The sequence below is a fragment of the Pocillopora damicornis genome, chromosome 4, assembly GCF_964200805.1.
Source record: "Pocillopora damicornis chromosome 4, jaPocDami1.2, whole genome shotgun sequence".
NCBI classification, from domain to species: Eukaryota; Metazoa; Cnidaria; class Anthozoa; order Scleractinia; family Pocilloporidae; genus Pocillopora; species Pocillopora damicornis.
In genome coordinates, this window is record NC_142673.1 from 10,308,962 (window position 1) to 10,323,689 (window position 14,728).

At 37.9% G+C, this 14,728-nt stretch overlaps 1 protein-coding gene across 2 annotated transcripts in view; it reads right to left on the bottom strand.

Moving 5' to 3' along the window:
- LOC113677648 (GTPase-activating Rap/Ran-GAP domain-like protein 3) overlaps positions 1–14,728 on the bottom strand; it is a 20,660-nt gene continuing 5,932 nt past the window's right edge. Inside the window, exons 2-27 of one of the 2 annotated variants that reach the window (XM_027194489.2) lie at positions 14,555–14,727; positions 12,682–12,751; positions 11,811–11,909; positions 11,502–11,592; positions 11,085–11,203; positions 10,626–10,690; positions 10,116–10,179; positions 9,048–9,074; positions 8,860–8,935; positions 8,444–8,542; positions 7,583–7,686; positions 7,174–7,279; positions 6,976–7,021; positions 6,768–6,874; positions 6,567–6,673; positions 6,136–6,240; positions 5,846–5,923; positions 5,675–5,738; positions 5,086–5,133; positions 4,524–4,736; positions 4,146–4,309; positions 3,736–3,885; positions 3,268–3,337; positions 2,848–2,928; positions 1,801–1,919; positions 1–1,609 (exon numbers count right to left, since the gene is read on the bottom strand). In XM_027194489.2, the coding sequence (XP_027050290.2) occupies positions 1,190–1,609; positions 1,801–1,919; positions 2,848–2,928; positions 3,268–3,337; positions 3,736–3,885; positions 4,146–4,309; positions 4,524–4,736; positions 5,086–5,133; positions 5,675–5,738; positions 5,846–5,923; positions 6,136–6,240; positions 6,567–6,673; positions 6,768–6,874; positions 6,976–7,021; positions 7,174–7,279; positions 7,583–7,686; positions 8,444–8,542; positions 8,860–8,935; positions 9,048–9,074; positions 10,116–10,179; positions 10,626–10,690; positions 11,085–11,203; positions 11,502–11,592; positions 11,811–11,909; positions 12,682–12,751; positions 14,555–14,592 (2,730 nt within the window). In that variant the 5' untranslated portion in view covers positions 14,593–14,727 and the 3' untranslated portion in view covers positions 1–1,189. The remainder of the gene's footprint in view (positions 1,610–1,800; positions 1,920–2,847; positions 2,929–3,267; positions 3,338–3,735; positions 3,886–4,145; positions 4,310–4,523; positions 4,737–5,085; positions 5,134–5,674; positions 5,739–5,845; positions 5,924–6,135; positions 6,241–6,566; positions 6,674–6,767; positions 6,875–6,975; positions 7,022–7,173; positions 7,280–7,582; positions 7,687–8,443; positions 8,543–8,859; positions 8,936–9,047; positions 9,075–10,115; positions 10,180–10,625; positions 10,691–11,084; positions 11,204–11,501; positions 11,593–11,810; positions 11,910–12,681; positions 12,752–14,554; position 14,728) is intronic. The other variant, XM_027194487.2, reaches the window with a different exon arrangement.

Genomic DNA, 14,728 nt, shown 5'->3' on the forward strand with positions numbered 1-14,728 from the left:
TTTCTATAATAGCTTTTTTTAATTCTAATCTTCAATATAACCTCTATTTAGTGACTTCTTTCGATTATAATAAAACAATTCTCTCAGATTAGAATAGTGTCGGCTAACGTACGTACAACATCAAGGCAAACACTCGTTTCATAGAAAATACATTTTAAATAAAATTTTTTACTAATAAATATCTTGTTCCTTTAAAATCAGTGTTTTCACAACTTATGGAAGAATTATGCCTCATATACAACACTAGTAAACTGAGAGCACTGTTTGAAAACACTCACTACGACAAAACCCAGCGTTACGACCACAATCTTTTCACCTTTACGAAAAGTTCCGGTAATGAAGAGAAGTTTAGGTGGTCACATTTTAGTTGATTCAGCTGGGTTCCAAAAGCAAGTCTTACTGCAATTGTTATCATGAATCTTATACACTATAAAAAAACGATCGCCAAACACTGCTGGCCTCTGGATGTTCATAAGGTAGGTAACGTTATTACACCGTTAAATCACTCATGGAGTGACTTTCGACTGGAAAAACTCAAAAACTAATTTTATCTTTCTTGAGAGAGGGATGGGGAGGAATGATTGATTATTCTACCCGTAGAACAAACGGGCAAGGACTGCAACAAGTATGGTCTACAGACACGGAGAGTATTGACTGTTCGAAATTAAACTTCCAGTAATGATGATCTGTAACCATATACAAGGTATTCTAACAACCATATTTGCGGCAAGGGTGTCTTATGAGAGAGTCTAAAGGAAATGCTAGAGAAAATCTGTGTTTAATATTAAGAACCTATTACTGCTTGATGAAAACCATTGCCGATACCATGGAAAAGGACTAAAACTCGGAATGTTTGGATTATTTTCGCGCTGTTCATATGACAGTTCACAATAATCCACGTAAGAATTCATATTCATTCTAGGAAAACTTAAAATACGTAGCAGTGCTGCTAGTATCTGACCTAAAATTTGACATTTTTTTCGTAATGCATTGGACATTTCCTCTGAGAACATTTTAACATTTGCTTTGATCAAGGCGCTTCACAGCGCTTCGACAAAGGATAAAGCTTTGGTGGATGCTTTCTTAAGGGGTTGAGATTTTTGACTCGGAGAGGGACGGGAGGGGAAAGGGGGGGGGGTGATCCTCATGTTTCTATAAATCTTCTATTCTATTAAAACCGGAACAACTCTCACACTGTTGTCCATGTAATGCTACTCGTCGAATATTTCACGGCACCCCGCGGATCTGAGGGGTCCGAAACTTTTCGTGACTGTGGACACGAAGCTGTTCTACCCACGGGTTCTTTTGTGGGAAAATCCTTGTCAATAGTATCCCGTGATTCAAGGGAATAATCACTACACTGCCTTGTTATAGAGATTTCCTCGTTATTTGAGTTGAGAACAACACTTGGTGCCATGGTAACATCATCCGTTGCTTTGCGCGTAAGGGGAGGATCAAGAAACTGTCCCATCAGGGAAATTGTTGATATCTTGTACAACGAAGTTTTTTCTTGAGTGTTGCTGGGAGACGACTGGGTTTGAACGCCTCCGGTTGCTTGAGTTGATGAGTTCGATGATTTGGGTGGCGACGCGCTGAAGTATATGTCCGCCTGATCAAGTGTAAGAAACAAAGGTAGAGTGTTCTAAGGCATTACATGAGTTTATGCGGTCAGAGAAGGTCGTATAGGAATTAAGCAAAAGAACTTGTTAGTGTTGATTGCCCCGTTACTAAACGAATCTTCCATACATAGCACTGCTTGTTCTTCCTATTGAGCATATACATACCGACGCAGATTCTTACCTTTGCTGAAATTAGGGAGACTTTGGGTAACACGAGCGTATGCACCAAGTTTGCGTTGACGACAAGACGAATTTCTATGGTGTTCGTTGTGAAAGCCAGCAAATAAGGAAATGCGCACACTAAAATAAAGGGCAGAGAGGAAAAAAGTTAGACGCATTCGATCACACAAATATCGATGGGGTTCATTCTTTTATTAGGAAGCCAGCACGACTTTTTCGTGTTGTCAAAGGACAGTAAGATAAGCCGAAGTCGACTGTGAAAGAGACCAGAACGTTTTGGTCCACGGAGACAGGGGTTTCAATAACTTTATCCATGAGCGGCTGCTAAGTGATGGTGTAATGGGAGGCTGTGCTCGGTAAAGGAGCCGGAGGGCGGAACCCAAACACGACCGAGAGCCTGCTCGGGTGCTAAACAGACGGCGGTGAGAGTTATTAAGCCTTAAACTCCCAGAAGTCACTAACATGTAACTTTCCCTTTAATATCTGTACATTATCCAGCAAATAGGTAACGAGAATACTAAAACTTATCAGGTAGAAGTTGTTACCCTGATGTAATACCAAATTCTCAAAACTAATTCACAGAAAAAGTGTTTGCTGCTAAAGGGGAGAATTAACAATTAGATCTTGGGAGTTGAAGGGTTAAAGGCGTTGGTAGACCGCTGGTAACCGGCTTTTATTGAAACCCCTGGGAGACATACGGCCCTACAGTATTAATCCTGTGGCCGTAGTATGAAGCGAATTCTACTGGTTTAAACACAGTATCTTCAAGTTTTTTTTTCCTGACTAATTATTGTAGGTAACTATACGCATTCGCTAGTGGAGAGGGGCGCCCTAAGTATGCGTTGCGTTGTCCAATAAAAAATACAATGGCCTTGGATCTAGCGTGTCATTGTTTACAAATACAGAGCTTTATGAAAAAGAAAAAAACATATGAAGGTCAGTAAAATACAACTTCCACTGTAGAAAGAACACTCCTCATTGAAAAGTTTTACCGTTTACGATAAACGCGACTTATGAAAATAATAGCAAATAAGCAACAATTACTTACCAACTGAGTTTGGAGCCGAGTTCCATTGGAATGAAAAGTTGGAGGATTGCTCTCCTGTCAGCCTTTTAAATATTGACTGGTCTGTTGGAAAAAATCTCTCGGTTAGATCATAGATATGTGAATGACAATGAATGAAAGCTAAGACTCCACAGAGCAATACACGCTCAGCCAATAACACGATTTCGTGGTAACGTTGGTGACTCGTGTTCAAGAGTACAAGGGAGAGAAATTTATTGTAAGTCCCTCCTCTTGGGTTTTACTCGAAATCATTTATTCTCTTTTCCATTTTAAGCTGACTGTATTTCCCTTCTCCTATCAACTTTGAGAAGAACACTTAATACTTATGTAAACTTCTCGTTTCTTCTACCCGGTACAAGCCTTAAAGATATCACTGTACGGTTTGGTCTTCAGTTGACTTACGATTATAGGAAATAAGTAACTCTGACACCTCTTCTTCGTACACGTCTACTGCCGAGACAAGAGTGGCCTTCTGCCAAGACAATACACAATATTAAAACCTCATAGCCGATGGGCAGAAAAGTCAGCTATTTTTGCTTTTTGAGTCAAGGGGTTAAATTGATGGAAACTACCGGTCAGGTGAGTGCTCAGGTAGAGACCTGGACCGAAAGTTAACAGCGACTGCGCTGCTTCCCCGACTCCTAATTAATCTCTCCGGAATTGCGGCTCTGTGCCACAAAGTGAATGATAACGATTAATGATGCAATCATGACCGAAGTCAAAAGAAAAAGAGCGTCATGAGAAAAATGACATCACACTTCCCGTGGTTCAGTTTTAGATTAACATTTCAAAGGTACTTACAATTCAGTTAGGATAAGCTTAAATATCCACATTATTGTAACTTTCTGATTTTGACAGTAGTCACGTTACCTTTTGTTTGTCAATACTGTGTATTTTGAACACGTCTCCTGCTTCACTGATGAGATCAAACTGATTCTTGTAACCAACACAAACACGACTTTCATGAGAACTTGTGTAAACCAACGTCATTAAAATCGGCGCTTCACCAACTGTCACTTCCTGCACAAAAAGTAAGACGAGTATTTCGAGAAGCAGTGAGTAGAATATTTCGTTAAAGATATTTGCATCGTCACGCAAGGACTCTCGGATCCTTTCATGACCGCCGTGATTAGCTTCAGACTGAGAAGAAGAAGAGTTAGGCTACGAAACTCCAGGTGGGCGAAGAGGAAGAAAGAAACAACAGAAGGGGGAGGGGAGGGTTAAACTCTGTCCCAGCCACACTGGACAAGTATTCCCAGTTGAAATAGTTTAAATGATACCTTGATGATCTCAAATCCATCCGCCACATCTTTGATGTTTCCTACAGTCCAAGTGCTCCACACCACAGGATGCTTCCAGCGTAATAGCGCTACTTTCCTCCCAACAGCCACTGCAAGCTTCAGTTCACCATCACCCGACTGACTCACGGCGAACAAATGGCATCCTAAATATGCCGTCAAAAAGTTTTAGAAACGAACATAAAAAGGTTTTTTCCTTAGCGAGAGTTGCCTGCAGCAACAGATGTTAAAAGGTAATAGCAATGAATAGAGGCATGACACGGAAAAATAAGAAATGGTTACAGAATGACTACGTGAAGATTTCCTTGAGATGTTCTCTACCTTTGGGTTCGAGAGATTCCCTCTGTGATCCAAGCTTACCTTTGCTTTTCTCGACTCTGTGATTTTTGCAAAATTGCCGGTTCTTTGGTTCTTCATCTTCGTCTTCGAAGTCTGTCAGTTTAAAGACGTACAACTTGGAGGAGTGGAACTCTTTACCTTTGTCCACTCGAAAAAGAAGAAGCCCAAAAGCTTCCACTACGTTGATTTGTTTCGCAACCACTGATTTATCAAATATATAGCGCCTTTTTGCTCCTGAAATAGAAAACCAACATAACTTCAGAAGTTTTTGACAAAAGATACAGAAAATACCAACATAAAGGAAAAGTTACCCATGCAGATCGATTGCGCATCACGGAATGAAGGAAAACAAATCTAGTCAGTAACTCGTATGGAACCATTCTTAAGCGTGGGCAACAAAACTAGACTGAAATATATAATAAGAGTACAAAATTTCAAACTTTAAGTCCACTACTCAGAAGTTTGAGGGTTCGATTCCTGTTCAGAATTCCCACTGATTGCAACTTCAGGCACAGCAAAACCGAGGTTAAGTACAAAGCGACATCAGTATATATGTAATAAATATGTAACGTGTTATTATTACCTTGAAGCATTTGAATGCCATCCTCTGTTCCCAGAACTAAACTATCGCCTGTAAATGAAAGCCAAAGTCGTTCAAAATGTATAAAGTGAGTCCAAAAATTTCTATGAACCCGGCGGGGAAACAAGAATGCAAAAGGGACAAGAGGAATAATTCGTCACGTACATCTGCTGAGCTAGTTCATGTCTCTTCTTTAGTACAAACTCCAAGATAAAATGGAAAAGTATTAAGCGAGCCTCTCTCAGTGACCTAGGCCGAGTTTCAACGAGAATGAACACAGAGGACAGAGGGGGCATGGGTAACCTGTCATCTCGGGCAGGGGCAGGGAGAGGCGATTTTAGTTCGCACCGGCGTGCGTCAAAGTTCTTGCCATGGAGGAATACTTGTAGTACACCTATTTGAAGAAGGTTTCGGCGATTTTAACGATTTCCCTGACGTTATACGGCACAACGACAAATGAAGTCGCGAACAAACCTTTTCAATTGAATAAATATTCAGTGAACGACATAATCTCCAGCTACACCGTAGTGCACAGGAGACTAATACCCTTATTGTGTACTGCTGAATTTCACTTGACTGACCATCACCTTACCCCAAGAATCCCCGCAAAATATCTTTGTTGAAAAGTCCTCCAAAATACACTGAGGCTTCCACGGCTATGAACAAGAAAGAAAGAGTAAAAACAACAGCTGTAATCAAGAATGAACTAGAAATAAGCCCGATTTATTTTCAAACTGAATCACTTAAAAATTTATCAGTATACCTCAACTTTCAAGTTCCCTGACGTACTCGCTAGACTTGTTGGTGCATCGCCTTTCACTATTTTGTTCAGTTTTAACGACTGGAAAGAAACGAAAGCATATTCTTGTCAAGACGTCTTTCATCGGTTTTTTATCAGTTTCATTATCAGTTGATCCTTAGTGAGTTATAGGAAATGAAAAAGAAAACATGAGACTCAATATAACTTTGGTATTTAACATTGAGATGTATTTAGAACATCAGATTTATTAGATTTTACGTAATCTGATAATCTGCAAACACGAGTTCTTTCACCTGGCCGAACTGAAGAAAAGCTTGCTCTCTTTCCATTCCTTTCCGCCGATTTCCTCGAGATTGGTCCGTGATAACGTCATTCCACGATTTACGGGCGCCAAGTTTCTACATTCAGGAGAAATCAGAGGTCAGAAAAACATTTAAGATATTTTCAAGTTATCATCAGCAAGCTTCCTTGAAAAATATCATGCCTATTACGATATAAACGTTACGTCGATTCTTTCATCTAAACGTACTTGTTAATAAGCGGAAAAGCAGTTTATCAGGATATTTACTGTTGGACGTTTAAAGCCTTCCCCCGAACTACCAAATACATGTTACTTTCTCGCTTGTATGTCCTTAGTTATTGGACAATTGTCCGACGTCTCGAGTGAAGCTCATCCCTCTGTCTCTTACTTAGAAATCTTCTTTTAAAGGAAATCCGGATATACCTCATGGATGTGGTCTTGGAGAAGCCTAGTTATAAGGCTGTCCAGTGTTCGCTGACGCCTGTTACTAAACGTAGGTGATCCGTAGGCGGCTTTCTCCCCATTCATTACTGGAAACAGAGACAGGAACAAAGTTCAATGACCGGAGAACCGAGAACCGAGAGGAATGTTACCAGCGTTTTGAAAAAAACAAGACGCTCTTACATTTGACCAGAAGGAAGTCTCTGAATTCCTGGTGATTACTGAAAACCGGTGGGCATGGTAATGGTGGGCCGAAGATTGGCACATTCTTTTCAGAGAACACTGTCAACCTGTCAAATAGAGAACAACACATTATCTCGTTTCCCATTTCCGCATGGACTTATAAGTAGCTCACAAAGCTAAATCAAAACTAAGGAGCCGGAGACCTTACCGATAGCTGTTGTCCGATTTGTTGAAAGAAACAAGAGCGTATATGTCTTAAAGAAGGTTAAGGGTCTCAAAAGTTGTATGTTAAGCCTTACAACCACAACAGCGAGTCCAATATAGTCTTCTTTCGGGAGAAGAGAAGGTAATTGATTCGAGTTAGTTCACACATCATGACCATTCCCTAGTTATCAATAAAGGATACGAACAAACTTGGATTTTATAGCTGGAGGACTAAACGAAGACTTCCCATCCCAGTCTTGGAAGACAATAATAACAATGTCATTTCCTATATGGCGTTTGCGCTCCACCTGAAATGGTAGGAAAAAAAACTTCATTCAATTTACACGTCTGTGCTGGCTAACATCGCGCCGCTGAAGGCACCAATCCGCCGATAGCGACCAAAGGCTTACTCATCAAATATAGGTGGGCCTCCACTTTTGGAATGTTTTCCAATTTTCTCCTTCCACCCTTAAAATGGAAGCATTAAACAAACTTTCAAAGCCTAATAAAAAAGCTGTTTATAAAGATGAATGTAAGATTCAAGGAAATGCTGCGGTGAGTTTTATTCTTAACCATCCTGAAGATTAACTGAATTCTAATGAATTGCTAACCTGTTGTGGATTGTCAGGTGTGAAGGGCAGCAAAGTGGACACGTGGAACATAATTTCATGTCCTTCGTAAATTGTGTAAAGAGACTGGAAGCCAGTCATGTTGTCTACAGCGAAAAAAAAAGGAAAAAAAGGAAAAGGAAATAGAATAAGAAACTCGAAATCCAAAAGAGGTGGAGCTTTCAACTTGAGACACTGAAGAAATAGTAACACTAAATATATATAGTGCAACTAACTGTTGGAGCGAGTAATCCAATGCCGTAACCATGAATTGGCGGTAGCAACGTTCAACACTTGGCCGGCCACGGTCATTTTGATGAGTTCAAGGTTGATTTACTCCATTCTCAAAATGTTTCGATGACTCAGAAGTAAAAATAGGTCCCGGCCAAATTGCATTCATGGTAATGAGAGGAAAGTTTTCAGGCTGTCTGTGGTGGCCCGGCATGATTTTCAGCAGCATTCCGGGGAAAAAAAAGCCAAACGCATTTACATTCCATTTATCGTGATCGGAGCCATCCTGATGATGGCAGCCAATAGGAAACTAGAACTACAAAGAGCAATAACTTCCTCCGTGTATAAATCAAAAGTACGAACAATGAAATTTTTTTTGGTTGAGAAGTGATGTTTAAACGGGGGCAGTACCAGTTAAGAAAAAATAACAAAAAAAAAACAAAAAAGAAACTGATAACAACAAAGAGTTGTTTTTCTACTATTTTTGCACTTTTGCAGGTAGTCGGAGCGCAAAGTGTGCGGACGGTTTGTGTTATCACGATATGAAAACCTTCAAATGGTCTTTTGCCCGAGTGGCCTGTTTAAGTAGGCTACGAAACGAAAACGAAAACCTTCTAAATTTATCAGACCTACTTTTGACGTCGAGTCCCCCACGATACTTTTGCCAGCCCTTGAGTTCTATCTTGTCACCCAGCAGTTCTAGGAAACGCTCGAAATCTTCGCTGACCTTCACTGCAAAAGGTTCAGTACTTGGGTGAGACATAAAATGCACTGAATGGATACTTGTAGAATGTTCCATACAAACAGTTATTAACTCTCTTTATAACATATAACCCAACAAATGTCTCTTGGGAGAGCTGACTTGGGCGAAACACATTATCTTTGAGGTGTTCAATAGCCTCCATGTAGAACACTGGACATTAAACTGGACATTAGGAGAACCTTAGTCTAAAAAATCTCTCTGATACATCCTTAACAGAAAATTAGTACTATCAAGACAAAAGCAAACAACTGTATAGTTAGTCACAGTGACTAGCGAGAATATTTACCATTACTAAACATTTCATCATCAGTTGTTTGTCCCTGTTTTGCATACAGAACTCCAAACTTAAAGTTTACGGATCCCTGCAGAAAAAATGGCATAAAAGTCTTAACACGCTTTACTAAGTGATGTTGCTATACAACCCAAATTGGAAATTTCGAATGAACATACAACACAATGTACAACTTGCTTTACCTCCTGTTCTTCCAAAACCAGCAATTCCTACAGAATAATAGAAAAAAGAACACAAATAAGCAGCGTGTGTGTTGGCAAAGTATGTGAGAGGGGACATTCTACTACAGAACAGGGGACTGGGCTGAGATATTTTTCTCGCCTAACGAACGAGAGCTGTCTCCCTAAGAAAACTGAAAATCATATCAATATCATCGGTGTAATGTGAACGAGGCTTTAGTTTCTATGCAAAATTGTGGAATGAAGGTAATCGTGGCCCACCTTCTCTTTACTCTTACGATGATGATGTAGAATTTAAGAGCGTGAACGAAAGTATTGTAAACCTTGTTTCATTAACAGAGGGCTTTCCCGATAGTTTCGACTGAGACATTTTTTTGTGACGTAGAAAATTAGACCTGCCAAAAGGCAACTAGAAACAAAAAGAAAAAAGCATTCTAAAGGGTGGAAAAGTTTGATGCAGCTGCTAATGAAAATTTTAAAAAAACTTGCACCACAAGACGCATATACTGTTATGAAATCCTTATTAGCTATGTTCTCAGTACAATTAATAATGGCAATAGAACCGAGTGGAGTCCAATTCGGTCTATAATTATACGAGTGATTAACAAAATCGGACGACCGGGAAGCGGGAGTCCGATTTGTTAATCACGAGTATGATTACGGATAGAATTGAACGACACGAAGTCCTGTTACCAATCAATCAAAACTATGACAAAATTTGGGAAAGAAACTAGATCGGTTATACATTTTCATAAAAAAAAAAACGAAATGCACGATAACAGCGCGCGCACATGACGCGTTCTATTCAATTACACAGGTATGACGGTTAACTGTCCCTTTAACTGTCCTATTACACTGTCCAATTACAAGCATGATGCATACACTAACCTATTAGTGCTCAAATCGGGATGATGATAACCAATCACGTTCGAGAATTCTGTTATAGTTTTGATAATAAGCATATTTAAGTTGTATTCTTCTGGTTGAAGTAATTGGCTTAAAACCTAGACTATTAATAACTACTCGAACCTATTTTAAAACAGATGGGCATACATTGGCAATGAGCCTAACCTTTTGCAATTCACGGTTTAGCACCTCTCTGGGACCTTTGTCAAACTTGTCAACTCCATACGCTCTAACAGACACAGAAAAATAAAAATTTATGATAATTGACCGACTCTTACCATCTACGTAAATGTTGCGTGAGGTTGAGCAGGAAAATAACGCTGTGAGAGAGAAAATCAACAGCTAGGCAGACAACATATAAGTTACAAGTATCATGTCTCTGAAACCTTTAGTGTTTCAAAAACCCGTAACATTTAAAAATGCTCAATAATATCGCATGCTTTCAGTAATGAACCAGTCTCAACTTCTTCCCTTTCATTCAGTGTTCTAGAAATAATTTGAACATGATAAGATAAGATTTGCATTTTCTTCCTTTCTGTCAAAGTTTCTCTCAGGGTGTTCACTAATTTTTCATAATAATTGGGTTTTGTGTCTTTTGCATAACACACTTGTACTGAAATCTCTTAGTCTTAGTATCATCATCCTTTTGATCTTTGAGTAAGGAATGCTACTTACTGTAGTACAGTCTTTGGAGAAATCGGTTTGTTTGGCTGGTATGGAATGCATAGTTTCTGACCACCCTAAAACCAAAGTTAAAATGTGTTTTCATTTTTGTTGTAAGAAAAAACTACTAGTATACAAAAAATAAACAAATTCAGAGCAAGACCCAATTAAAGGTGATTACACTTGAAGTCCTTGTACTGAGGCATAACCAACTGTTTGCTCATTATTTCATGTAACTTTTATAATTTCTGACAAATTTACTTATAGGAAAAGCATTCAGTTTTGCATATAACATCTCAAAGACCTTTAATTTAATAAACAAACAAAGGGAACCCTTTGTTTTCCTTAACATTAAAATGAGTTACAGAATCAAGCAAACGAGAAAACAAAAAAAAGGCTAGAATTTATTGTTAATATCAAATTGTACAAGTCAAGAATTCCTCTCACACCAAAGCAAACTACAAAGCTTACTGTTTTCCTCCAAAGAATGGCTCGGTATTGTGGAACACCATAGTTATCTGAATCTGTCAGGCAAACAGATAAAACAAAAGGACTCTTGCTTCCATCGATGCCAACAAAATTCTGATGAACTATTAAGATTGGAATAATATAAATACAACAAAGAGATCAGAACTGTACTCTGCTAAAACCTGTTACAATACCACTATACAACCAATCAATCCAAAGAAGTCCTCAGAAAGCTAATATGAACTGTTAGAAGCTACTTTAAAATAGTTTTTTTGTGACTAAATTTACAAAATGTCGGGTCTGTTTTAAAAAAGATGGTTTTTAACATGATCTCTTACCTTGTATACATTAAAGGATTATTTGTTAAATACAAAAAAGTAAACCAAATTGAAAGAGATCTGTGGAAAAGTAAAAAGTTACCTTTTCCCAGAAAATACTTGAAGTACCATCTTGTTTGGAACTCAGGATTCTCAAGGTGTACCCCACTTCCTTGCCTTGTAGCTAATCCATTCTTAACACCAGGAACATGATAGAATAGGTTAAAATGCTGCAGGATACTCATAGAAAAACAGCTGAGTATTCTTAATCTAAGGAACAATATAATTGGCTTGAAAGCGGTTTCTACCTCCCTACATTCCTTGCATTGTGCTTGAATAGACATACCTCTCAGATTGTTTCTTTTGTTTTTTTTAAAATAAACTACAGTATTACTCAATTTTTGACACCTACCTGTGGCACTGATGGCTGCATGCCAATTTCACCACTCTCCATTCTGAACCGCCCTGCATTGTCACTCAAGTCACTTCCACTTTGATGCACACTGTTAATCTGTATAAAGCAAAATAAAACAGATGAGAAATTGGCGATGAATACAGCTCAACTGTAAGGTCAGTTACTTCTATGTACTTGAATGACTGAAAAACATCTTCAACTATCCTAGCACTGGGACAAGAGAACTGCAAGAACTAAGTTTTATGACAACTAACTAAAATAATAGAGGAGCTCACAGCGTGCGCAGTGTAGCCCCATAATCATATGAAATAGTAGAAACCCATCAAGCCAAGAAAATTGGACTTAAGAGCATACGACCCTACGACCGTACGACCAACTGCACCACAAGGTGCTACCTTTAGCATGCGCTGCTAACTGTACTGCGGGCACATCAATGCCATAGCTCTACTCTTTTTCAGATGTTTGAGCATAACGTGTGCACAACACTCAGCTAAGGAGACTCTGGGTTCAAGATTAATTTACATTTTCTTGTTGCATATTGTTGGGAAAACTTTTTAACGGTTTGCACAATTTTCTTTCCTGTTTTTGAAAATTTTCAGCCTCTTATTGTAAGCTTTTTTATGGAGACCCCCCAAAATTGCCTAATGACTTAAAAATTTAACCCTATAGCATCTGTAAAAAAATCAGTTCTCTACATGGACACAGAGAAGTTGCAAATGAAAATCCATTAATACACATTATCCATAGTAGGGGCTTTAGTTTTGTTGATGAGACGTGTGGGAAAAAAATGTGAGCTCTGCTTTTAGGCTTTACTAAATCTATATATTACTAAATACCATCGTCTGAATGTAAATTGTTGTACACTTACAGCTTCCAGTGAGCCATAATAGTGTTTTCGGCTCAAACCAGATCTTCGACCAATATCAGGAGAAGGAGCACTAGTAACAGGAGAGCAAAGTGTCAAAGTGTCAAAGTGGCAAGTTGGACTGTGAGTTTTTACAATTAAATATTCCATTTAAAGGTTCCATTTAGATGTTAATGCTGCCCAGTATCATTAGCCAGCTAAACAAATTAAAATTGTTAGGAAAACAAATTGATTAAAAAAAGAAAAAACAATGTAAGCTACCAAACCAGCGATTATATTAGGTATTATTATCGTCACTATAGCTATTGATGTAACCATTATTTTAATTACTATGCTACAAACTCTGAATTGAATCAAATTTATTTGTTCTTAAAGGTAATTGAAAATACTGAAGCTGAAGAAACATTAGGGTAATTTTTTGTAAATGCAAAGATATAATGGAGCATCTTTTCTCTTGCAAGATTGTTTATCTTTCTTATTTAAAAAATAAAATTACAAATTTAATCTGTCTAAATTGGTCAACTTTGTTTAAGTCTAGAGCATTATCAGCCACTAATGAAAGAAATGAATATTATGCCTAAAAATTTCAGGGAAGAGCATACAAATGATCAAAAGGTAAATGTACATTTTGTTACCAAAATTCAACCAAAATTGCATTGTTGTGGTATTGTCAAGCATCCTTTGTGCAACAAAGGATTATTGCCATTTGGAGTATGGAAATCATAAATACTTAACTAGTTTTCCAAGCAACTCAAAAATACTTTGCCAAACTTTTTAAGACCTTTCATGGCCAAAACATTGTTTTACTATAAACCAGCACATAAAATGTCTGAAATATACCCCTGAGGTAACTAGAGTTGTTTTTTGTTTGATCAATTCTAGTGTCAGCTAATGCAAACAACTCACAAACAAATATATTTCTCAGACATTGTACCAGCTCCATCCAGCTATGTTAATTTAGTTTTAAGATCTATTCCCTTAAATCACTGCATTTCAAAATGAAAATCAGAATAACATAAATAAAATAGACTTAAGGAAGACGTGACTCAACATATGACAAAAACATAACTCTCTTGCAACAAAAATTCAGTCCTCCATTGTTAACTGGATACATTAGAATATGGGGATCTCGTATATCCCCTAAAATAAAATTAAAAAACATGCACACACAACTTTGTACCACGTCTTACGAGTAAATCAAAATAATGCACCGTCATAAAAAATATACATTAATTTGAACAATAATGACTTGAAACACCAGTGCAGAACTCTATCTATTATCACTTTCGAGAGAGGCTTAAAAAAAAATTGATGTCGTGTTAATTCCCTTGCTCTTTCACATTGCCTAAACTTCCTCCCATGAGAAAGGTTTTCGCAAATCTGTCATGTCATGACCCCTTTTAGCACTGACGTACTCGCGATAAAATTTGTAGGGAAAATTAATACATTTAAAGACAACTGCATCTTTTGCATATTAACATATCTTTACAAAATGACTACAAATTGAATTTACTACGGAGAAAAAGGAGCAATTTCGCATAACAAAATAAATATTAAGTTTGAAATGTAAAAAACTGAGTTACGACTCGAAATAACCAAAAACAAGTATCACAGTGTAATGAAAAGAACGTGAAATTATGGAAAAAGTTAAGTTGTGTTAATATTAACACCGAAGCAAAACACGCGCAACAAACGGCTTCACCGTCTAAATTTGGTTCTTTTGTCTACAATATCTGTTTAAGCTGAGTCTTGTAAAATTTAGTCGAAGAGAGAAATATCTTGGCGGTGAACTAGTGACAATTATGTTTAAGAAGAAATCAAAATCCCGCCTCCAATAGCAAAAAATATTTAAAAACAGCATTCGGAGATTATTTACCTGTAGGTGAAAGTAAAAGCTCTTGTCCTTGTGACCATACTGTGAGATAAGTCCACCAAAATTCAATATAAATGTATAACCATCGAACCAAAACTCGTAAAATCAGAGATCCTCGGTTTGACGTTTAAACAAGCGGAACGGTTCTTTTCTGAAGTAAACGTCGCAACTGCAAAC